A 23,230-nucleotide genomic window follows, 5' to 3' on the forward strand; every position below is an offset into this window, starting at 1 on the left:
GGGAGAGAGAGAGAGCGAGTGAGAAAGCCAGTACAGACAACCTGCTTAATAGCAGAACTGACCGTTCGCAGATTCACGGCCTGCGCACAGAGCCTGAAGCACATCGTGAGGGTTTTGGTGCACAAGTTGCACAGGTGTGGTCCTTCTCAGTTTTTGACCTCATAACAGGTGCAGTATACACGCAGGGCTTGTGGAAGGAGACAGATTCTGTTCAGATCTGAAACAGCCAGGCAGGGTTGAGAACAGAGCTTGTAATAAGCATAAAGCTCGGTTATAGCGAATCTGCAGGTGTGAAATGGTATTGGTACGGCCTTTCTTGACCAGCATATAGGGAATGAGATCTTCCTTGCAACCATCTTTGGTTCTCAGGACCCTCGCAGCAGAGTTTTGGTTTTGGAAATCCTATATGAGGGAGAGGTTTTGTGGCTAGTGGGTGTGTATGCTCCTTCTACTGCTCACGAACGTCATCAGCTTTGGGATGACTTGCGCTGCCTTGCCTTTTGTTATGGGTGATTTTAATGCATGTGTATTTGTGGATTAGGCGACTTCACGGAACTCGGTTATGGATGGTCCTGAGCGACAGGCTTGGGATGCTCTGGCAGCTGTGTCTTTGAAACAAGAGAGGTGGACTTGGATGCATCATTCCTAGTCTGGATAAACTTATCGTTCTCTTCAACATCCAAACACTTGGGCAGACTAGATAGGTTCTACATTTGTCAGAGTGATTATTTTCTTCCTACAGTCATTGATATGTGGGTGGAGCGATAGCATGTTTTGTCAAACCACTATCCTTTGGTCTTGGATTTGACCCACAAACCTATTCATGCAATTAAGGCTCTCCTTGCCCGTTTGCCTCTGCATTTCAATCAATCCTTTTTGTTGCAAAATCACTTTTTGGAATGTATTCAGCAATTGATTGCTTCTTTTTGCTCTAGGGTCCTATTTGAGGGGATGGAAGCATGGGCTGTTTTTAGGGATAATGCACGATCGTTATCCCGATAGTATGATATTCAGCATGCTTCCTCTTTACGAGCTGAATTGCAGCATGCACAATCTTTGTTGGTTCACTCGTTGTCTCTGTGTTAGTCAGGGGATACCATTGATGACTTGCTCACATGCATTGAATGGTTGAAAGGCAGAGTCAATCTCTACAAGAAGAGGAATATGCTAAATACAAGTTGCTGGCCAGAGCAGAAACTTTACACGACAATAACTGTCAATCTCATCAATTCTTTGCTCGATTACATTAGAAATACGCTCGGGAAAATATTGTACGTTTGATGGATGAGCAAGGTGTTATGGTGACTGATCCTGCTTTCATCATTCAGATGTGTGTTGACTTTTATAAATCATTGTTGGGCCCATAGGAGATTCTTTCTGATGCTGTTCACTCTGCTCGCCAATACATTTGTGATTTGGTTAGTAACCAGGTTAAAGCCAGAATGGGTTGATTTGATGGAGGTTGATATTTTGGAGGATGAAGTGGAAGAGGTGCTGTCCCATTTGCCTTGAAGGAAAAGCTCTTGCTGGGATGGCCTTCCTAATGAGTTGTTTTCAACCCATGTTGAGCAGCTTAAGGACCCATTAACTCGTCTATGTCAGCAACTGTGGAATTCTGGTATGATGCCTTGAGACTGGAAGATTGTTGTCATTCGGTTATTGCTTAAGGTTCCCTCTCTAACCTCTTTGAAACAATGGAGACCCATTTCTGTTATGGGTTCTTTATATAAAATCTTCTCTAAAATCATTGCCAATAGATTGCAGAAAGTATTTCCACACTTGGTTCATCCACATTGACTATTCTAAAGCTTTAGGCCAATAGGTTGTTATGCTTCAGCTTGATATTGAAAAGGCATTTGATGTTAGGTGGTTTTTCTTGCGGCAGCTTATGTCCACCATGGGATTTGGTTCTCGCATGATTTCTCTTGTTGATAGCATTAGTCAAGGTGCTATGGCCCGTATTGCACTTTTGGAGGGATCACATATGAAATTGCCTTATCTCGATCTCTTCGTCAAGATTGCCCTCTCAGCCCTTTGTTGTTTGCTTTAGTCACTCACCTGATGCTCTCATTGTTGGATAAGTTGGCCGATCAAGGTGAGATTGTTGGTTTGTTTCTTCTTAGTGGGGCCCAACTTGTGGGTCAATCTTTGGCAGATGATTCCTTTATGTTTCTTAAGGTTAATCGCTCAAATTTTAATTGGGCAATGGCTGCATGAAATCTTTTTGCTATGGCATCGAGACTTCATATTAATGCTCAGAAATCTAGACTGTTCTCTTGTACGGAGAAAAAATTTGCAAGCCTTGGGCTGGCATGGAATTGTGATTTCTAAGGGAAATATAATAAGACACTTGGGCTATCCTATTGGTGTGGATGTAGCTCCCCATGTGTTGCTGGATTGGATGTCATCCCGTATTCATGATCGGTTCATGTACTGGAAATCTCAAGGCTGGCCTCTTCATGTGAGACTTAGAGGTTCTCAATGCATCATGATTAGCATGATTTCGTTTTTTTTGCCATTGCTTCCTTGGACTGAGAAGTCTCTTTTGGAATTGGTTCAGCCTATCCGATTCATGTTGTGAAAAAAAAAGGGGAATTGTGTGGGCGAGGTGTGGATTTCGTGGCAGTATGTGACTACTCCTAAAAGGATTGGGAGGGGGGGGCAGTTTTATTGGATGTTAATTTGCGTATGGCTGCTTTGAGGCTAGCTATTTTGCAGGCATTATGTGTAGAGTCTCATCCGTGGTCAGATATTACAAAATTTTTCATAGAAAGGAGTGGCATCTCTCATGGTAGCATGGTTAGTCATGCTTCTTGGTGGCATGTGCTTAATTCAATGAGGCCTATTAAGGTCTCGTAGTCTTTTTTCCTTTCTCATTTGATTGCATCTTAGTAGGCGATGTTACGTTTTGTAGTTTGGCTCCCTCTTGATTTTTGTAAGGAGGAGAATTCGTTGCAAGGTGAAGTACTGGCTATCTCCAAGTTGTTGGATTGGTGTGATAAAGTTTTGCAGAGAGGCAAGTTTAATCGGATGGCTCATTTGGGGTTGCAGGCAGTTCTTGATGGTGTCATTCCTAGGCAGTTTGGTCTTTATTCTTTCCAGCGTATTCGTCAGCACCTTTGGGTGCATTGAGGATATCATGACATTTGGTCGTCCATACAGGACAGGCTTTTGAGGTTCTCTCCTTTGCCTGTGTTATAGTCATTGTCTTCGTGGCATGATTGGATGTTTGTGATTCTTGATGATTTCGAGAAAAGGTCAGCTAACTAGATCTGTCATCGGATGGTGGAGTCCAAGAGATGGGTCACAGGTAAGGCTAATAAATCATGAGATATTCAGGATAGCAAAAAGAAGTGGTAGAAAAGATTCATCTAGCTTTGGAAGTCTAAGGTTCCGTAATAGGGTAAAGTGTTCATATAGAGGCTGCTTATTGGGGGTCTTCCAATTGGGGATGTGCTTCGTGCTTGTAGGATCTCTGCTGGTTGTTGTGTATTCTGCACTACATGTGACGAGACAGTGCTTCATCTTTTGTCTCTTGCCCTGTTGCTAGATAGATTTGGAGTTTTGTTTTCTCCGTGTGGTCCTCGGCGACTCAGCATTGGATATCAGCTCGTTCGTGGATTATGGGAAAGATGACCTATGTCTTCTTTGCATTTAGATTATTCTTGCCTCTTCCATTTCCTTAGATGGACAGCCCTGTGGCATATTTGGCGTACTCGGAATGCCATCATTTTTGATTCAGTATCTTATCGGGCATCCATGGTCATGTGGCCCATGTTCACGGTTTAGTGTTATGACATATCTCCTCTATGGTGTAAGCTGATCTGGTTCTTCCTAACATTGCTACCTCCTTGCTGGATATTGTTCGCTCCACACAAGCTGTCCTTTTTATGTGACATTTATGTGTAGACTTTCATTTGTGTCTATTTTTTCTTTGCTGACCTGATGGTTTGATGTAAATATTTACTACTTAATTCAGTTATCTCACGAAAAAAAAAGAGAGAGAGGGAGATTGATTTTTACAAAAGATGAGGAGTTGGAGGCTTTTGTTTTGTGGGAGAGAGAGTTGGGGAGCTCCACATTATTGATCCATGGTTGTCATCTCTCTCTTTCTCTCTTTCTCTCTCTCTCTCTCCCCACAAAGAATTAAATGAAAATATTTACATCAAGCCTTTTGGTTAGTTGTAAAAAAACATAAAAAAAATCCTAATGATCACAAGTAAAGCCAAAAGGCTACCAAACTATAGCACACAAAATTCATGTAGGCGGCACAATAGTAGAGTGAACAACATTGAGCCAAGGACTAGCTATTTCAGGGAGAAGTAGGTTCATCGAAACCATGAAAGAGAGTTTCCATAACAATAATCCTTGAATAGGGGGCCACATAACCACAGATATTTGAGGCCAAATAAAAAATAAAGGCATCACGTGTTCGTCAAATGTGAGAGAGAGTTGTCCATCTGAGAAAATGGAGGAGGCAAGAATGATTTGATTGCAAAGTGGAGAAAGAAGGTATCTTGCCCAAGACCTAAGAATGGATGGGGATCCACTGGTGAGTCATGGAGGTCTAAACACGAGAAACAAAGCTTCACACCTCTCTCGCTAGATGGTAGGAGATGAAGAGATGAATTGATGTCTCATCATATATAGTGCAAAAGATACATTGACCCTATGAAATCTTGCGAGCACATAGCACATCCCTAGTGGGGAGAACCCTAATAAGCAACCTCCAGAAAAAAAACTCCCCCCACTCAAATCCCCCCTTCCTTTTTTCTTTTTTTGAAACCTGCCCCCCTGTTTCTAGTTGTGTGCTCTAGCAATTCGATCCCCTTGTGTGCTTGTAGGTTGGTCCTCTAGATTTGCATAAAAAGATGATGATGTGAGCCGAGAACTATTGTTGATGTTTCCTATCATAGTCAAGGTTTTGGGGTTCTTCCTTGCATGTGGCAATGAAGTTGTAGTTGCCCAGTCAAAGAGCAATATTTATTGTAAGGATTTAACTCAAAATTCAGGGATATTCACTTTGAGTTTGAGTGTCTCTTTGTCTCTTTTCAGATGTAACATTTAACTCTCCTAGGCCGTTTTGGCCTTTCGTAGACGTTACTATAACTTTCTCTCTCTCTTTTCGATAATGAGTGATTTTAAAAAAATCAAAAGATAACAAGATTACAGAAAGCCACATGACTAAAAGAGTACAAAAGTCACAACAAGGAAGCAACAAAAATTGCTGTATACCAGGGGACCAAGTCCTCCTTGGAAAGAAGATTAGTGTGTTGAACAAGATCTAGCTATCAACGTAGGAGATCTATCAGCTTAGCAAGATGTCTTTGAACACTAGATGGACAATAGAAAACAAAAGCATTTCGACTAATCCATTTATCCTAATAGCCCCAGAAACAGAAAAAGGGAAACAAGATCTTCGTATGTGGCTGTGCTAGAGTGGGGTATTTGGGCCAAGGAAAGACTTAATCAAAGGGTTGTAGAGATGTTCCAACCATAGCTCTCCAAATATTAGGCAAAAGAGTCTAGATTTTCCAAGCCAATGGACATGAAAGAGAATAGTGGCGAGAAGATTCCACATTGGTGAGATAGAAAAAGCAATTGTCATTGGAAATCTAGGGTTTTGTAAGAGTTGCGACAAAGGGAAGGTCACCAACCATCACATGCCAAAGGAAGACTTCACATTTATACAGTGACTTGTTGAACCAACCCTACATGATAGTCATATTCCACCAAGCCTAAGATTTATGTGAGCCCCAAACAATAATGGCCTTGGTGGCCAGTCAATGGTGGTCCTTAATCATAAGGTGATACACTCGATTGGTTGAAGCCTTTTCCAGATGTAGTCGAGGTGCAAGGTCCCAATCTTGCCATGGGTGATCAAGATCAAGGGTAGAGAATGGCTCTTTGGGCTGCAGTGTGGTCAAAAGCTGGTTCCATTAGTCCCTACATCCTTGAGGGATCCAAAAAAGCCTCCTAGCAGTTCGGAAAGACATCAATTGCAAAAGCAGCCATACAATTAAATTTAGGACGGTCCTCTTGTTTGCCATCCCACAAAAGTAGCTTGGACACAGCCAACAATTTCATTTGAAAAGAATTAGTGACCAAGCGATCCTCTGTTGGATGTCACTAACCCTTTTAAAGGACCAACTTCCATGAGTAGACCAGTTGAGTCATCAAAAAAGAGGAAGATGAAGAAAAAGGGGCATCAACATTAAGAACATGCCACCAAGAATGACAAATGTTTGTATTACAATGAACCACATCTTGTTTTTCCAAAAAGAAACGGTCAACAAAGACCCATGGGTGTTGGTCAATGCACACGTGAGTGTGTGCATCTAAAATTGCTCCACTACCATACTTTTAGGAGTGCAAACATGGTTCCAAGAGATCCATGAGATACCATTGTGTAAAGTATCCTTTTTCCATAGCATGAAATGAATGTGTCTAGTAAGAACCTTCAAAGTAGATACTAGAGGTAATCCAAGGCAAGAGTGGCAAAAAATAAGTGAGCGTGGGAAGCTTGGAGTGTGCCACTTGAGGGCGGATGGGGAAAGGCTAGGCTTGCAGTTTGTAGTATAGAAACTTGGCCTCCAATTGTGGGAAATCCATTGTAGCAATTGCTTGGGCTGAACATCGATGTTGAGGGGCTAGCCTAGATGCCTCGCAACATTGCCATGCGGTATCACCATACCTTGCCATTGTAAAGACTGCAAATCCTCTCAGTACAAGTAAAGAGGGAGGATTTGGCTGCATTGATATGAGGTCCAGAAGCCTGTCCAAAAAGATTCCATCCAATGGCTTAAGGAGGTTATCGCATTTTGCTTTGAGAATCATGAAAGTATCATCTGCTAATGATTGGTCCACAAAATGCTGGCAAAAGGGAAGAGAAAGGTCAGTTAGTTGTCTGGTGTCCACCAAATGAGATAAGATGGAGAGGACTGGGGTTTGCTGCACGTAGGGGCAGAGGGTGTATGGGCCTGCGGGAGTGCAGGTGGCGCACAGGCCTGTCCGCAGCAGCGGCTGCTCTCTCTCTCTCTCTCTCTCTCTCTCTCTCTCTCTCTCTGTCTGTGCTTCAGGTCATTGCCTACTTGAGGGCTCTGCCTGCAGAAGTATGCTGCATTGCTGCAGGTCCCTGCTTGCAAGCACTGCAGGTCATCCCAAACTTGTTTACGCAACCTGCTTGAATCACATAGGGTGCTATTTCCTGCAAGGTTGCTTTTCTACCTCGGCTGTGCTCTACCAGGCTGTGACCCCCTAGTTGTAAAGGGTGTGGTCTTTCTACAGATCCTTACTCGGTTGGTCTGCAAACTTGTGAAGTTTCTGTCTGAAGATGATTGCAGATCTGTTGCACCATACACTGTTGCGGGCGTTGGTGGTGGTTGAACATGAGGTGCTCTTGGTAGTCGCATCTCTCGCTGATTTCCGGTGTGCATCCTCTCTCAGCTCTATGGCGTACCCATAGCTCATAGTTTGGTCTTGACATGTGTCCTTGCCTTCCACAGTAGTAACAAGGTCCCCTTGGCCTTTGCTGTAAATTGTTCCACATTCTTGGTTGGTCAATCCCCCATAGTTCTTTTGTTTGACTCTTCTTGTCAAACCCTTTGAATCCTCTTTGAGGTGCCATTTTAGGCACAATTTGATTAGTAGGTGTTGCTAGTGGTTCTGTTTGCATTCTTGCATTCCTAAGGGTTGGATTGTACCAACATTCTTTGTTTTCACGGCCTATTTTCTGACAAATATTGGAAGACTTCACATTTCTTGGAGCAGTCATTACTTCCATATCTAGCAACAGCTTTGTAATTTTCTTTTCTAGCCACCTCTCTCAAGCTGTCTTTTCATCTTTATATTTTTCATAGTTACTTGAAACGGGGAACAGGAACGGGAACGGGACCCCCTGGAACGGGGGGAACGTCCAAGGTGGGGGAACGGGAGCGGGGGGGAACGGCACATGTCTTAAGTGCCCTAAATATGCCTTGCATGACCAAGTTGCCCCAAAGAATGTCCCTCTAATTGCCCCAATATCCCTCAATGATCTAAATTGATCCGAATGTCCCAAAATTGACTCGATTACCCCCACAGCTCCAAATTGCTCTGAATTGCCCCAATTATTCTAGTTCCCCTTGAAATTAGACAATATAAATGGATGATTACCTTGGAATTGAGAATAGGCTGAAATTTGATTGTGATTTGCAAGAGTTCATAATGCATCAAATTTGAGCTTTGCATGGACTCCTAATTGGCTTGTGGGTTGTCTTGACACTTTTAATATTGAGAGAGAGAGAGAGAGAGAGAGAGAGAGAGAGAGAGAGAGAGAGAGAGAACTGCTTAGCTACTAACTCTTTTCAACGGGAACTGTTGGCAGCCTCGCGATTACTTTCTTGGGAAGGCAAACATGAGCTCAGACCAAAATTTAACCGTATGGCACGTTTGGGCTTGACTTCAGTTGCAGATGCCACCCTTGCTAGTCGCAATGTGTTGATATCATTTCGTACAGCCAGAAGGCTTTTCAGGATCCCTCGTGGATATCGTGATTTATGGGGACAGCTTTTGATGGTGCTTCAAAGCAGACAACCCTTTCCTGCCCTTGCTTCGGATTGTCCCTGGTAGGACTGGGACCTTGCAGGCCGCGTGAATTTGGAAAAGGCCTCAGCTAACCAGGTGTTTCATCTTCTGATTAAAGATCATCAATGGCTGGTTACTAAAGCTAATACTGTATGGGGATTGCGTAAATCTCAGTCATGGTGGAAGGTAACTGTGATGGAGGGCTGGTTGAACAAGACACCTTTCAAATGTAAGGTCTTTCTTTGGAGGGTGATGATCGGTGGTCTTCCTCTTGCTTCAGCCCTTTCCAAGCATCGAATCTCCAATGGCAATTGTTTCTTTTGCACCACCAGTGTGGAATCGGCCCATCATCGATTTATTTCTTGCCCTCTTGCTAAGAAAATCTGGTCACTCTTGTCGGCGGTTTGGCGAGCAGTGGTTGGTTTCTCGCTAAGCCCTTTTGATTGGGTTTTTGTGCGGCTCAAATACCCCACACCGGCTCAGTCGCATATGAAGATCTTGTTTCACTTTCTTAGATATTGGGGCTGTTGGCACAATTGGACCATTCGGAATGTTTTTCTTTTTGATTCAGCCTATAATGTTTAGGGACATATTGCTAGGCTTAAAGGCCTCTTGCATTGGCAGATAGATCTCTTTCAGCACTCTGACTTACTCCCTCGGGAGGACTTACTTCCTTGGCATATGGCAATTTCCTCTGCGTCTTTGCCATGACTTTTTGTAACTCTTTTGTCGTTTAGTACTTTAGAGAGAGAGAGAGGTTTACACACGATGGCTTAGAGCCATCGTGTATCTTGTAATCATGTAAACTTGTACCTTTTTTTTCTCGTAGTGCATACAATTACCTTTTTCGAAGAGAGAGAGAGAGAGAGAGAGAGAGAGAGAGAGAGAGAGAGAGAGAGATTAGTGTACCTTTTACGAAAAAAAGAGAGAGATTAGTGTGTGCACATTAGGCAATGGAAATAGGTGAACATGTGGTGGTAGGAGTGTGATACAAGCAAAAAGAAAAAACGTGGAAAAATGTAAATTTTTGGTCAACTTCCAAACAGGGAACGGTAGGAATGGCCTAGGGAACGTACCCTGGCCGTTTCACCTCCTCCAAGGATCTGGAACGCGTTAAACCGTTCCTACAAGCCAGAACGGCCGTTCCTTGTTTCTATGATATTTTTCTTTCCTCTTATCCCCAGAGGATCCTCTGTCCTTCTTGGACTTGTTCTTATGTCATCTTTGCTTGCTCTTTCCCTTGTCATCATCAGAGTCGCTAGACTCAGTATTTGAGTCTGATCCTGAAGAGGAATCCTCCTCATCATTGCTGTCCTCGATATATGAATCACTAGATTTGGAGTCAGAAGAGTCCTTACTAGTCTTCTTCTTGGACTTGCTCTAAGTTTCTTTTCTACCCTTCAAGCAGTATCAGCCAGCACATCTATGGTAGCATTTTCCTACAATTCAATGTTAGCAATCTCTCCTGCAATAGTTTTATCCAATCCTTTTACAAAGTATGAAATTTGCAGGTCTTCAGACAGTTTGCCTATAGCATCCAACTTGTTCAACAAATTCTTAAATTCTGGTGCATAGTCTTGTACCGACATTGACTTTTGCTTAATTTGTTTCAACGTCTTTAACACATCTATGGATGCTTTATTTTCTCTGAACCTACTTAAAAATGCATTTTTGAGTGCATCGTAAGCAATTAAATGACCCATCCCATATGTGTTGTACTAATCCATGGCCTTACCCTTGAAGGTTGCAGTAAATTGTTGAAGTTTAACTTGATTCCCATACATATTATTGAAGCCATTAGCAAGTCATCTTGTTTTGAATTAAGCCACATGGCAATTCAAATTTCTCTTCTTTTGCCTAGAAACTTTAGAAGCCCTAACCTTAGGATTGACTGGTGGGTTTAGGTTCATTGTGGGTTGTCTTCTCGTCCTTCTCAACAGCGGTACAGGATTGAAAGTTTAAAAATCTCTTGGTTACCGCTGTAGAAGTGTGCAATAGGATTGCTCTACCCAATACCAAATGCTGCAATCTCTTCTTTTGTATAAGGGAATTGGCTTCTCTTCTTTTGTAGAACTAGCAGGAGAGTGATATACTATAGTGGTACCTGTAGAGGTACCCACATCTTGATAATCCTCTGCATAGATTGTTTCTCCTTCCTCATCCAAGGTTGGGGATTCTTCTGTTTGTTCTCCTTCATCTCGCAATGGCTCCCGTTGTTGGTTTCTTGCAAATAACTCCCACAATTCTCTGGATTGCTTTTTGTCAAAATGACATTGGACGGATAGGGATGGTTCTTTGACATAAACACAAAGGTGCAGAATTAAGCCTTTGAATTGCATCTTCCTTCTTTAGGAAGGGTTTCATTGCTTTAGGCTTTATAGAAAATTCAGATTTCTGCCCTAAAACATAGTCATTTTTGATGGAGTTTTTAACGAGAGATATGGGGAAGAATAATTGCATCATCCTGCCTTCGGTATTTACAAGAAATTCAGATTTCTTCCATGAAACAAAGTCGTTTTTGATTGAGTTTCAAACCAAAGGTTCAGGACAACAAGGCAGGATCACCAAAGTGTTAGAACCCATAGTCTATGCATAACACATAACAGGACTGCTTTGTTGTATGAGGAAATACAGCATACTGTTATAGGTATTGTGGAGAATAACACTACTGGTTTAGGAAATAATCAGAAAACTTAGAAATAATTTAATAGAACCATGAGGAAACATCACATGATAATTGTCACAATAATGCTGAAATATGATAGAGATAGAGTAGAGAACATGGTCCAAACTGTCAAAGCAGATTTCATACAACCAGTCATGATCAGCCAAAATTATAAAGAAAGTATGTCTTTTCAGGCCATTCTTGTAACAGCCATTAATAACCACATATCATGTGATAATTAAGCCTAATCACATAAAGACAGAACATAGACTAAGGTATAAACCATAGACAAGGGTGAATATGATGTATTATGCCGTGGCTCACACCTAGACTCTACAGCCATATGTTTGCTACCTTGCTGTCTTTGAAGGGGTTTGGTACACTGCTTCCTAGTTGTGTTAGCTCCTCATTAGAGTCATCCCCCATGTATTCACGATGCTAGAAGGGATAAGGTACTTTCATGCTTAAGGAGGAGATACATGAGGATGTTGGAAGAAATGAAGTGCAGGCAGTAAAAGAACCACATGTAAAAGACAAAAAAGAAGTCCTAATTTTAATTTTTCACCTTGTGACTTTATTTCTTATATGAGCTGAAATATTTTGCTTGTTTCAGGGCTTCATCTTTTGCCACGACAAATGTACTTTTTGTTTACCATGCTCAGCTCTTGTTTTAGACTTTTTGTTCTAGCCTTTGATGTATCATTGTCATCGAAGTTCTATTCTATGCTTGTTTTGGTAACTTTACATTGGGAAGATCTTCGGGCGGGGGGGGGGGGGGGGAGGGAACATACCATCTTTTTAGGAGGAAGGTTTTCAAATTTTGCAACCAACAACTTTAGCTTTTAACTTTCTCACCTAGTGTGCAGGTTTAGTATGAATCATCATCTGCATGCTCAGGTCCCTCATAGGCCACACCTTAGTCTTTGCCTTTGCCCATGATTTGTAAATGCACTAATTGAAATCGATTCCATCACCTCACGTTTCTGACAAAAGAAATTAAGGTATACTTTACAAGATTTCCGATGCTATGAAAGGATAATGATATTGCAGAGCCACACTATTGTGCCTCTAGAGTTTAGTTGCTTTGACATGACCCCATTCTTGTGTTCTCGGTGTTGTAGCTGAATTGACAGTAGGATGTACATATTTTACTCATATAAAGGTGGCATATGTCTAATTGAAGCTGTATTGAGCCAAGTCATTCTGAAGGTATTGAGAATCAGTATTATAGTTTTTTTGGGGGTAATTTGTACTATTGTGACCTCAGCCTTCAGGAACAACTTTATGGTCTTTTTATGTGTGATAGTGTGACTGTCGACTGGAATGCTTCTTAGTGCAAAGAAATGCTAGTACCTATACGAAGAGGAGCATTGTCCTAGATAACCTTAGTCTTTGTCTTTGGCTTTACACTAGTCGTGAGATGCACTTGAACTTGGGGCTGAATCTGGTTTTAAACTTGCAGCACAAATTCTTGGGAAGTGTCAAGGGGATACAGGGGGAACCCAGGCTGGAAATGCTGGTGATGCACAAAAGAAGCCTTCTACTTCAGAAGCAGCAAATCAAAAAGAGCACTTTATCAGAAAAGAGATGGATCGTAGAATGCGACTTCTGAGTGAGGACCGGTGGGCTGCTAATTCAACTGCATTATTTGCATGTATTTAAAAAAATGAGAATCATAAGCTCTTTGTTTAGAAACAGAAGTGGGAGACACTCAAATCCTTTTGTTCAATGCTGAACTGCTGTCAGATCATCTGGTAACTTGAACCATGTCCTCGTGTCCTAAGTGCGAAGGTTAACTTGGACGGTTTGCAGTAATGAGATAGAATGGCTCACTGAAATTGCATGAGAATACAATAAATGGTAAACTCTAGGATAACTGAAGGGATTTATGATAAATAATATATTGTCTTGTTTGATTTAGCACTCTTAAGAAATATTAATTGATCTTTTATGCATGTCTAAGGAAACTTTTAGTTGTTGATTTTGGACCTTGGTGAGACTTAACATTATTGGTGTGAAGACTTTAAGAGGTGAAACCCAACAAAAGTTACGAGTGGAAAATGAATACTGGTGTTGCTATACATCAATGGGATTACAATACACGTTTATGCAATCCAAAATTGTCATCTACCAGCTGCACAGAACGATTGACTTGGATGGAGATGTGGCTTAATAGAGGCCACTCTAGAGGCTAGATTGGGACCCAAGAGATGGGGCTGGTGACATCCAGTAATGGAGAGGGTTCCAAATGTGCCTTCTCTGATTTCTCTATAAAAGTGGGGAAGAGGATACAAATTAGATTGCCTTCTGTGGCTGCACAGTGCCAATTTCCAACACATATACTGCATCTCTTCTCCTTTCCTCTCAGGATTTGGAGTAGAGTGGAAATCAACTTCAGACCTAGGAAGATCTTGCTCTTTTTAGGGCTCATAGCACAAGTAGGAATTCCCAAGGTAAGGCTGATCTGAGAAGTTCATCACTCAGGCCAGGGGGCCAAAGCCACCCTAAAAGAGGCAATGGGAACTTCCTAGAACTCATGGTATACTGGGCAGTAAAATATATAGTGCTCCTCACCCTTTGGCTCTAGCCCACATAACTGGCAGATCCAATGCTCAGAGGCAAGGGGAAGCTCCTTATTGACCAGACTTCTAATCCCAACTGGTAAGAAGATTTATGAATCTGGTTGATAGCACATCCGACTCCGTGGGAGAGTGGAGTGACAGGTGTCCACATTATCTTGGGGTGAACAGCAAACCAATCCGAAGATAATTGGAGCAGATGCTATCAATGGAGAGCCATCTTCATCACTTGTGGCTTGATTGGTGTGACCCATGTGCGAGCCGTGTGTAGCTGAACAATGTCAGACTTGCTGATAATGCATGCCAAGTAGCTGGAACCATGTGATAGTCTGGGCATACCAGCATTTTGTACCCCCTGTGCTGTTAGCTGTGTAGGTGACTCCTGTACAGGTCTAAATATCTGTGCTTGAGGAGGCCCTATAACCTATGTATGAAGGTGACGATCTAGAAGAGGGCCTTGTCTACAATTAGTGGGCCTCCCATGTCTGCTTGGAATATCTCATCTAGCACTAATGTCTTACTTGTACTCATGTCATTCTCAATGGTCTCTCCATCTGCTACCATCATTCATAGAACTCACCTGTGCTTGATGCTGTCTGCTTTGCAGTGGATCCACTCCATCTATGATAGAGACTCAGCCCTCAGAAGGAGAGACTATATAGAAGTGTAGGTGTCACCAGTGTGTCAAATAACGAGAGTTTCGTCCGAGGCTTATGAAACTGGATGTGTGCACATTGGCCTTAAATGGCTCCAAGTGCAACATAACCTCTAGTCAATCGAAAGTGAAGCATGGTCCGACAAAGGTGATCCCCAAATAAAATTTAATCTCCTGTCTCTCTATACTATCTTGTCACAGTAGGTGAAATTTGTTAGCCAATGCTCACTGCTGTGGGGTGTTAAATACCATTACCTTTGCCTTCCCAGGGCTCAGTGTGACGTTTTTGTCCAGGCAGGACTGTAATGCATCCAGATGTCTCTGTATTGCTCTAGTATATATGAAATGAGTACAATATCATCAGCGTGGAGCAACAGAGGAATCAACAGTCCTAGGCTGTTACCCCTATGTCCTGCAGTCTCTGCATCAATCTCCCTCATGATACCATGTCAATGTCTTAGTGGAAATCCACAAAGCAGCAATACAGTCTCCTTCCATGGGCTCTGCTCTTCTCAATGATGCCCAGAGTGTAAACATATGGCCCAAGGTGGAATATACCCTCCGAAAATGTGCCTGTCCACATGCTTGATGCTGATGTGTCTCGGCCACCTACTCAGCTCATGCTCTAATACTGATCCATAAAGCTTGGCTAGCACATGGCCAACAATGATGAACCTATGGTTGGTCGCAACTCTAGGATTGCCTGCTTTCAAGCTTGATGTTATAATATCAGCTGGACAGATGGTTAGGAGACCCTCGTATAGGGCTCTATTCCTTAGATGGGCTAGGAGTGGTGTGGGCATATCTCGTGCTTATGAGAGATGCTTTGCCACTAGTCTAGCATGATCTTCTGTCTGGTCATCCTACAATCTATCTATGGCATCTTGGATCACACTGGCAGTGAAGAAGAAAGGTTGGTTTTCTGCTAATAGATGGCTGCTCAGGTACCTGATAAAGCAAGGTGGTATATGTATGTCATATATCTGGTGATGTAATAGGCCTCTGAGCTTGAGAGAGAGAGGAAATCTGCTAGGCCTCCTTGCTTTCTTGTCCTGGGAAAAGCAGGTACAATTCATGCTTCAGCTTTGCTACTGGCTTGCTTATTTCTTTGCACAAGGCAACGAAGGCCTTGTGTACTTGGTGATGTGTACAGATCACCTGTTCTTCCTCTCAAGTTAGACGGACATGAGTTTACCGTCATTCATCACTGTACCATATTTTCTATGGAACTTCCTTTTTTCACTTTTGCAAAAAGCCTGAGGTAAAATAGAAAGTACAAGGAACTTTGTAAAGAGTAGGTAAGTACATCACAAATACAATGGCTGTGTGTACAACCTATCTAGTGGGCTATAATGTGATCGATGGTCAGGTGTGGGAGAAATACACGATGTCTGTTTTACCACTTTGATTTCCCTTCTTGAACAACCTATCTACTGGGCTATAATGTGATTGATGGTCAGGTGTGTGAGAAATACATTTTTTACTACTCTGCTTCCCCTTCTTAAACAATGAAAAGCTGACCCGATTCTTAAGGGAGGAATCTGCCATGCTGCCAAAGAAATCTGTAAATGAAATTAGCACTGCAAAAACCTCTGAGGAAGCAGGTACAATCTGGCCAAATTTGGTAAGAGTATCTCCAAAAACTGACAGTAATTCTTTTTTATGGAGGTCATTGATGGTTTTTGGCAAGCAAAAGCAATGGACAACTGCGCTGACAGAATCACTGCTGTACAATAACACACAGGCATGAGATAATATTGAGGGCTGAGAGAAGGGTGGTGAAGTCTGGAATGAGGGTAGCATTGGCTGAAGGGTGAAACAGCAGTCAGAAAGGTAAAATACCAAAGTGGTAGAAGAGAAAAGGGTGTGTAGTTTTGGCATGAAACCATAGACACAGGCAGTCTTTGTGGTTACAAAGGCACCTCCACAGTCACCATTGTGACCTCACACCAGTACACACCCGTGCGTGCACATGCTGCAAACAGAACTACAAAACATTGATTTACGCTGCTCAGACTATGCAAGTAGGTTTTTTAAATCAGCTATATTAATTTATCAGACTGTTGCTTTTATATTAATTTATCAGACTGTTGCTTTTGTCTTGTTACCATCCGACACAGAGAATGGATTAAACCTGATTTTCTGTGCATGCTTAGTGAATTGCAGAAGCTACATCAACAACTTGTCATGAATGGAGTTCTTACAGAAAACGAATTTTGGGCTGCACGGAAGGTGTAAACTAGTTTGTGGTCATAAATTTATGTTTTGAAGAATGACATAAATGAATTCACATTCTGGGTTTATGCAGAATGTCCTTGATGATGAATTCACATTCTGGGTTTATGCAGAATGTCCTTGACGATGAAAATTTGAGAGCTCAAAAACAAAAGACAGGTTTGAAGAGTGCAATGCTTGCTGATGTTCGGCCCATGCATGATGGACGAGTATGCACCTGTTTTTTTGTTTGTTGATTTCACTTCTTACATCAGCTGGTCTGAAATTGGAGTTGAAAATAGTTTGTCCATGTTGGCACTGAATTTTGATGGTATGGTTTGAATCATATGCTTACATGTAACCAATATATTTTGTGCAGACGAACAAAGTTACTTTCAATTTAACTCCAGAAATCATTCATCAGGTACATGTATTTACAATAGAAATGTGTGAAATTACTCTATGTGTATGACTTACGATTCTGGAACATATGCCCTTTGCATTAGCATAATCAATGAAAAGCTTTCAGGAAAATGAAGTTGACATAGCAGATAGAGACGGATCAATGTAAAAGGGTTTATTGGACTCTAAAAATCAGATTGTGTTAACTGTTGCCTGGACGTGATGACATTACCGTATCTCATTTCAGGGCTGATGCCATCATTCAGAAAACATAGTATGCCTGCATATTGTATACTATTGCTTGTTTTAGTTCCACTCTCTTTCCTTCTTCTCATTTCTTCTGCCTCCTCTTTGTTCTTGAATATTCCCTTTTCAAACCTCCTCTCGCATATGCACTCTCTCACTAGTACAAAGGGATTGAAATGTAATCCCTTCCCTCAACATGATAAGGCCCACGAGTCGGACCTTACTGAGTCTTAGGTTGATGAATGACAGGCAAAGTAGCTCTCTGGACTTCAATCTCATTGCTGAATGTCATGTCCCTCATCTGTAAAATAGGTGGGAGTAGACCACATGGAAACAACTTAACAAACAGGTTTAGGCCTGCCTTGTGAGACTGGAACTGTTCATCACGGACATTCCCATTGTCAATAGAGGTATAGTAATAGGTGGGAGTAGACCACATGGAAACAACTTAACAAACAGGTTTAGGCCTGCCTTGTGGGAGTGGATCTGTTCATCAGACATTCCCATCGTCAATAGAGATGTAGTAATGTTACACTCTACTACTTCAGTCATGGCAAAGTCAACCAAGATACTGAAGCTGCTTACTTTCTTAGGTGTATTAATACATTTCTCTTTTCCAAAGGATAGCCAAGCTGCAATTCTATTCTAGATGGACTGAAGTACCCTTCCAGTTGAGATTGGAATACACTGGTTTTGATGGTCCCCCTCTTCCCGTTCCCCTTTCTTTTCCCCTGTGCAGATTCGTCATTAGTTTTGATCGTCCCTTTGAACTTGGCCTCTCCTCTTCCTCCTTGCTGCTCCCTGCAACTCTCTTTACTTTTCCTCCTCCCAACCCATCACTTCCACCCCTCCTGACTGTTTCAGCCTCACCATTTCCTTTGGCCTTCTATTGTTGTGGGCCCCACATTGCAAACACCCTTCCTTTTTGTTGGGCCAGTTCCCTTCTTTTCTCTCAGCTATTTTCAGTTCCTTTCTTCTCCTTTTGCCTTACTTCTCTTACCCTTCCTCCCACCCCCTTTGCAAGCAGCCCGAGCACTTGTCATTTTGATCCTTTCCAAACAGCCAATCTGGTCTTCCTCCATCTTGGAAAATCTGCCTCTCTTCAAACTCAAGAGAGAGAAAAAGGAACTTGGCCTATTATATACTTGGTAGCTGCTTTCGTTCTAGCTGAGCTCCCTTACACCTGTTGTGACTGCACCAAGCTAGCTTTAGGGCGAAAGAGGAGAAGACTGCATGAACCATGGTCTATTTGTGAAACTAGAGGGGATGAAAAAGGAGGATAATGATATTCTTTAAGACTTTGTGACATCACTTGAGGCCAGCTTGGTTCATATTGAAAATAGAAGCAACAAGACCAAGGGAGACCTTTTTAAATATTTGGGAATCTAGCACCTTCTTTCAATTAAGGATTCCCCACATTCTGTGGCATTATAGAACAGTAGATTGGCAATGGCTATTATTTACTTCCACTTCTCTAAGCAGCCATCTTGAGTGCGCAAAATGAATTTTGTTGGTTCGGTATTTGGCTGTCTTTAACAGCACATTTTTTCACATTTGCTACAACCTTCACAATATCTATAACCATTTGGACCTTGCGTCCACGAAAAGAAGTCTGTAGTGAGAAGCTGATTTTGGTACCTTCTTTCATTTATCGCTACATACGGTCTGGTATTAGAGCTCACCAGGTTGGTTGTTCACTCAATGGTTGTATCTTTGATGTACTTGGTGGTTTGCCACATGACTTTTTGTATATTGTACTTTACCTCAAGGTTTTTTCCAACATGTTATTAATAGAATCTTCCTTTCTTGGACGGGAGGGTTCATCGAGGATGGCTCCATTATCACTAGTGGACATATGATGTTTAAGGATACTAGGAGAGCTACAAGCTCTTTGTACATGTTGAGAGAGAGAGAGAGAGAGAGAGCGAGAGAGGTGAAGCTATTCACGAAAAAAGAGAGGTGAAGTTGCTTTCTTGTACGGAGAATGATTTGTAGGCCCAAGGGAGATATAACCAAACACTTGGGTTATCCTAGTGGTGTGGATGTAGCTCCTCGTGCCTTGCTTGATTGGATGTCATCCCATATTCATGATCAGTTCATGTACTAGAAATCTCAAGGCTGGCCTCTTCATGTGAGACTTAAAGTTGCTCAATGCATCATGATCAGTATGATTTTGTGGATATGTTGCCAAGAAGAGGATGAAAAGCAAGAAAATCCCTTATGTTTCAAGAATCTTTCTTGGACTAAGAGGTCTCTTTTGGAGCTGGTTCAACTTATCCGATTCATGTTGTGGAAAACGCAAGGAAATCGTTTGGGCGAGGTGTGGATTTTGTGGGGTATGTGACTACTCCTAAAAGGATGGGGGGAGCAGCTTTATTGGATATTAATTTGCATATGATTGCTTTGAGATTAACTCTTTTGCAGGTACTATGTGTAGAGAGTGATCCCTGGTCAAATATTGCAAAATTTTTAGGACTAGGATCTCTCATGGTAGCATGGTTATTCACGCTTCTTTGTGGCATGTGCTTAATTCTACGAGGCCTATTAAGATCTCCCAATCTTTTCTCCTTTCTCATTTGATTGCATCTTGGCTGGAGATGTTACGTTTTGCACTTTGGCGCCCTCCTGATTTTCGTAAGGAGGAGTATTTGCTGCAAGGAGAAGTACTGGCTATCTCCAGGTTGTTGGATTGGCCTGGTAAAGATTTGCAACGAGACAAGTTTAATTGGATGGCTCGTTTGGGGCTATAGACCACCTTTGATGGTGTCATTCTTGGGCAGCCCCATCTTTATTCTTTCCGGTGTATTCGTCAGCACTTTCGGGTGCCTCGAGGATATCATGACATTTGGTTAGCCATATAGGACAGGCTTTTGAGGTTCTCTCCTTTACCTGCGTTACAACCATTGTCTCCTTGGCGAGATTGGATGTTTGTGCTTTGTGATGATTTCAAGAAAAGGTCAGCTAATTAGATATATCAGCAGATGGTGGAGGCCAAGAGATGGGTCACTGGAAAGGCTAATAAATTATGGCATATTTTGGGATAGCAAAAAGAAGTGGCAGGAAAGATTTATCCAACTCTGGAAGTCTAAGGTTTCTTATCAAGGTAAAGTGTTCATGTGGAGGTGGCTTATTGGGGGTCTTCCAATGGGGGATGTGTTGCATGCTCGCAAGATCTCTACTGGTCGTTGTGTATTCTGCACTACAGGTGATGAGATGTTGCTTTATCTCTTTGTCTCTTGCCCTATTGCTTGACAGATTTGGAGTTTTGTTTCCCGTGTGTGGTCCTTGGTGACTCAACACCGGATATCAGCTCGTTCGTGGATTATGGGAAAGATGACCTCTATGTCTACTTTGCAATTAGATTATTCCTGCCTCTTCTATTTCCTTAGATGGACAGCCCTATGGCATATTTGGCGTACTCGGAATGCCTTTATTTTTGATTTAGCATCGGGCATCCATGGTCATGTGGTCTGTGTTCGTGGTTTAGTGTTATGGCAGATCTCCTCTATGATGTCAACTGATCTGGTTCTTTCTGATATTGCTGCTCCTTGGTTGGATATTCTTCGCTCCATACCAGTTGTCTTGTCTATGTGATATTTTTGTGTTAGAGTCTTGGTAGACTTTCATTTGTGTCTGTTTTTCCTTTGCTGACTTGATGGTCTGATTTAAATATTTACTAAATTCAATTATCTTCACAAAAGAAAGAGAGAGAGAAACGAAGAAATGATATGTTAATATTTGCAAAAAGGCCAAAATGACCTGTGAGACCATGAGTTATAATAATGTATATAATGATATAACTGTCCGAAAATAAACACTAGTACAAGTGAATGAATTGGAAGAAAAACTATGCTGAAATGCAAAACAAAGAATGTGGGTGAGATCCATGCTAATGACCTTGTGAATCTCTGATGTGCTGTAAGTAAGGGATTGACTTTCTTTCTATTCATCATGAAGTTGTTGGGTGTAAAGGCCATTTATGTGCTCTCCGGTGTATATATTACTTCACACATGTAAACTCACCCTAGCGGGTGTAAGTGTACCGTACCCCAAGTATAAATACATTCTTTTATTCTTTGTGTGTACCACACTGGTACACACCTATCCGTCGACTCACTCTCACTCTATCTCACTGTGCAACACTGTTCAGTTCTGGGTCATTGAGCTCCTTAATTGTGTGCCTACTCTTAGCTCTCTTTCTCTTTTTGCTTCCATTTCGACTCTACAAACTGGTATCAGAGCACTATAGTCTAAGCAACTAGTCGTGACAAGCTGCAATAATGTCTCTTGCAAGCGTATCAGGCAGGGCAGGTCTGTCGAGGCTGGTCAACTCAAAAACCACGAAGAGGACCAGACAAACCAATAGACTACATGAAGGGGACTAGACAAACTATATGACAAGTCACGACGATAGGCAGGTGACGGGCATAGGTGACACGTGCGGGCAACAAATGACCAGGCGTACTGACTTGGCGAATAGCATCGACTCAGGCGAACAAAGGCAAACAAGACGGGACCTGCTCCAGGCAGCCATCGACAGGTCAGGCGGCTGACAGGAGCACATAGAAGGTTAACAATACTCATGACGACCAGCGCGCAGCGATAGGAGATGTGCGTGGTAGGTGACAGAAGACGTGCGTGGCGGGCATGTCAACGGCCCCCTGCAAATCTGAAAATTTTCAAATTTTTTATTTTTCTTTCCCCTCTCTACTGGGTGTTCACACATACAAGCACAGAGTTCAAATATGTGCAAATCTGTTTCTCAAAATTTGGGGCTTTTCCCAGATTTGGTGCCAGACACATTTTAGTGACTTCTGAACCATAAATTGCAGACATTGAGTGCATGTGCCTCAGAAGTTTTGGGGATTCTCAAATGCAAGTGAAATTTTTGATTGGTTGAGCCAATTTCTTGGAAATTGTACACTCTTGGACCCCGAAATTTGGGGATTTTGCAGGAATTGTGATACAATTTCTGCAAGACTACCATGTACTTGATGCTCGAGAAGATGTATTTATGCAACTGGAGCAGATTCACTACAGAAATTTTGGGGCTTTTCACATTGGTGATGTATTTTGAGTCATTTTGAGATTGGACAGTGAAATTTGCAGCAGATTCACTGCAAAGTGGGAGTCTTTTGAGTTTTGGATGCTTCAAATGTTGAAACAGTGTTAATCTCCAAGGGAGCGTGAGGATCGAGACACGCAGTGCTTGCTCGCAGCAAAGAGATAGAGAGAGAGAGAGAGTGTAGAGTAGAGAGGAGAGGGAGCACGACTTGTGGGTACAATGACGAGTGTACCTCTCTAGGTTTTTAGATAGATATATATATATATGAAAGTACAAATGTGCTAAGGGTGTGTTTACACCCGTGCACATATAAAAGACACGATGGCCCTTTATTCCTAACAACCTCCCACCTAAAGACAATGTGCCTTAAGAGGAGAAAAAAATCAGCTAAGTCTAGGTATGTACAAAGCTGAAATACATATATCTGTCCAACTCCCATCATCTGTCGGCAATGAGCAAACCGCTCTGCTGGAAGACCCTTCGTGAGTAGATCTGCAAGATTATCATTTGTATGCACTTTGACAAGCTTAATGCTCTTGCTGTCAAGTACATCTCTAATGAAGTGATACTTCACCTGTATGTGCTTCACCTTTGCATGAAAGACGGGATTCCATGCTAGCATGATAGCACTCTGACTATCACAATGAAGAATAGGTAACTTTGTAATGCCAAGCTCTCCCACCAAATGTGAAAGCCATAAAGCCTCCTTGCATGCCTTAGTGGTAGCCACATACTCTGCCTATGTAGTAGACAAATGCGACACACTTTTGTAGCCCGGAGATCCAAGAGACTACTCCTCCTGTGAAGGTAAACACATACCCAGAAGTGGACTTTCTGCA

The 23,230-nt window shown here is 42.1% G+C and overlaps 1 protein-coding gene across 4 annotated transcripts in view; it reads left to right on the forward strand.

Annotated features, from left to right (window-relative positions):
- The window catches only part of LOC148020808 (general transcription and DNA repair factor IIH subunit TFB1-1-like), a 153,681-nt gene that overhangs the window by 80,662 nt on the left and 49,789 nt on the right, over positions 1–23,230 (forward strand). For all 4 annotated transcript variants that reach the window (XM_087698619.1, XM_087698617.1, XM_087698620.1 and 1 more), the window contains 4 exons: positions 12,693–12,852; positions 16,621–16,696; positions 16,813–16,908; positions 17,058–17,102. In XM_087698619.1, the coding sequence (XP_087554745.1) occupies positions 12,693–12,852; positions 16,621–16,696; positions 16,813–16,908; positions 17,058–17,102 (377 nt within the window). The remainder of the gene's footprint in view (positions 1–12,692; positions 12,853–16,620; positions 16,697–16,812; positions 16,909–17,057; positions 17,103–23,230) is intronic.

The sequence above is a fragment of the Lygodium microphyllum genome, chromosome 18 (assembly GCF_053477565.2).
Source record: "Lygodium microphyllum isolate KBCC chromosome 18, Lygodium_microphyllum_v1.1.10, whole genome shotgun sequence".
NCBI lineage: Eukaryota > Viridiplantae > Streptophyta > Polypodiopsida > Schizaeales > Lygodiaceae > Lygodium > Lygodium microphyllum.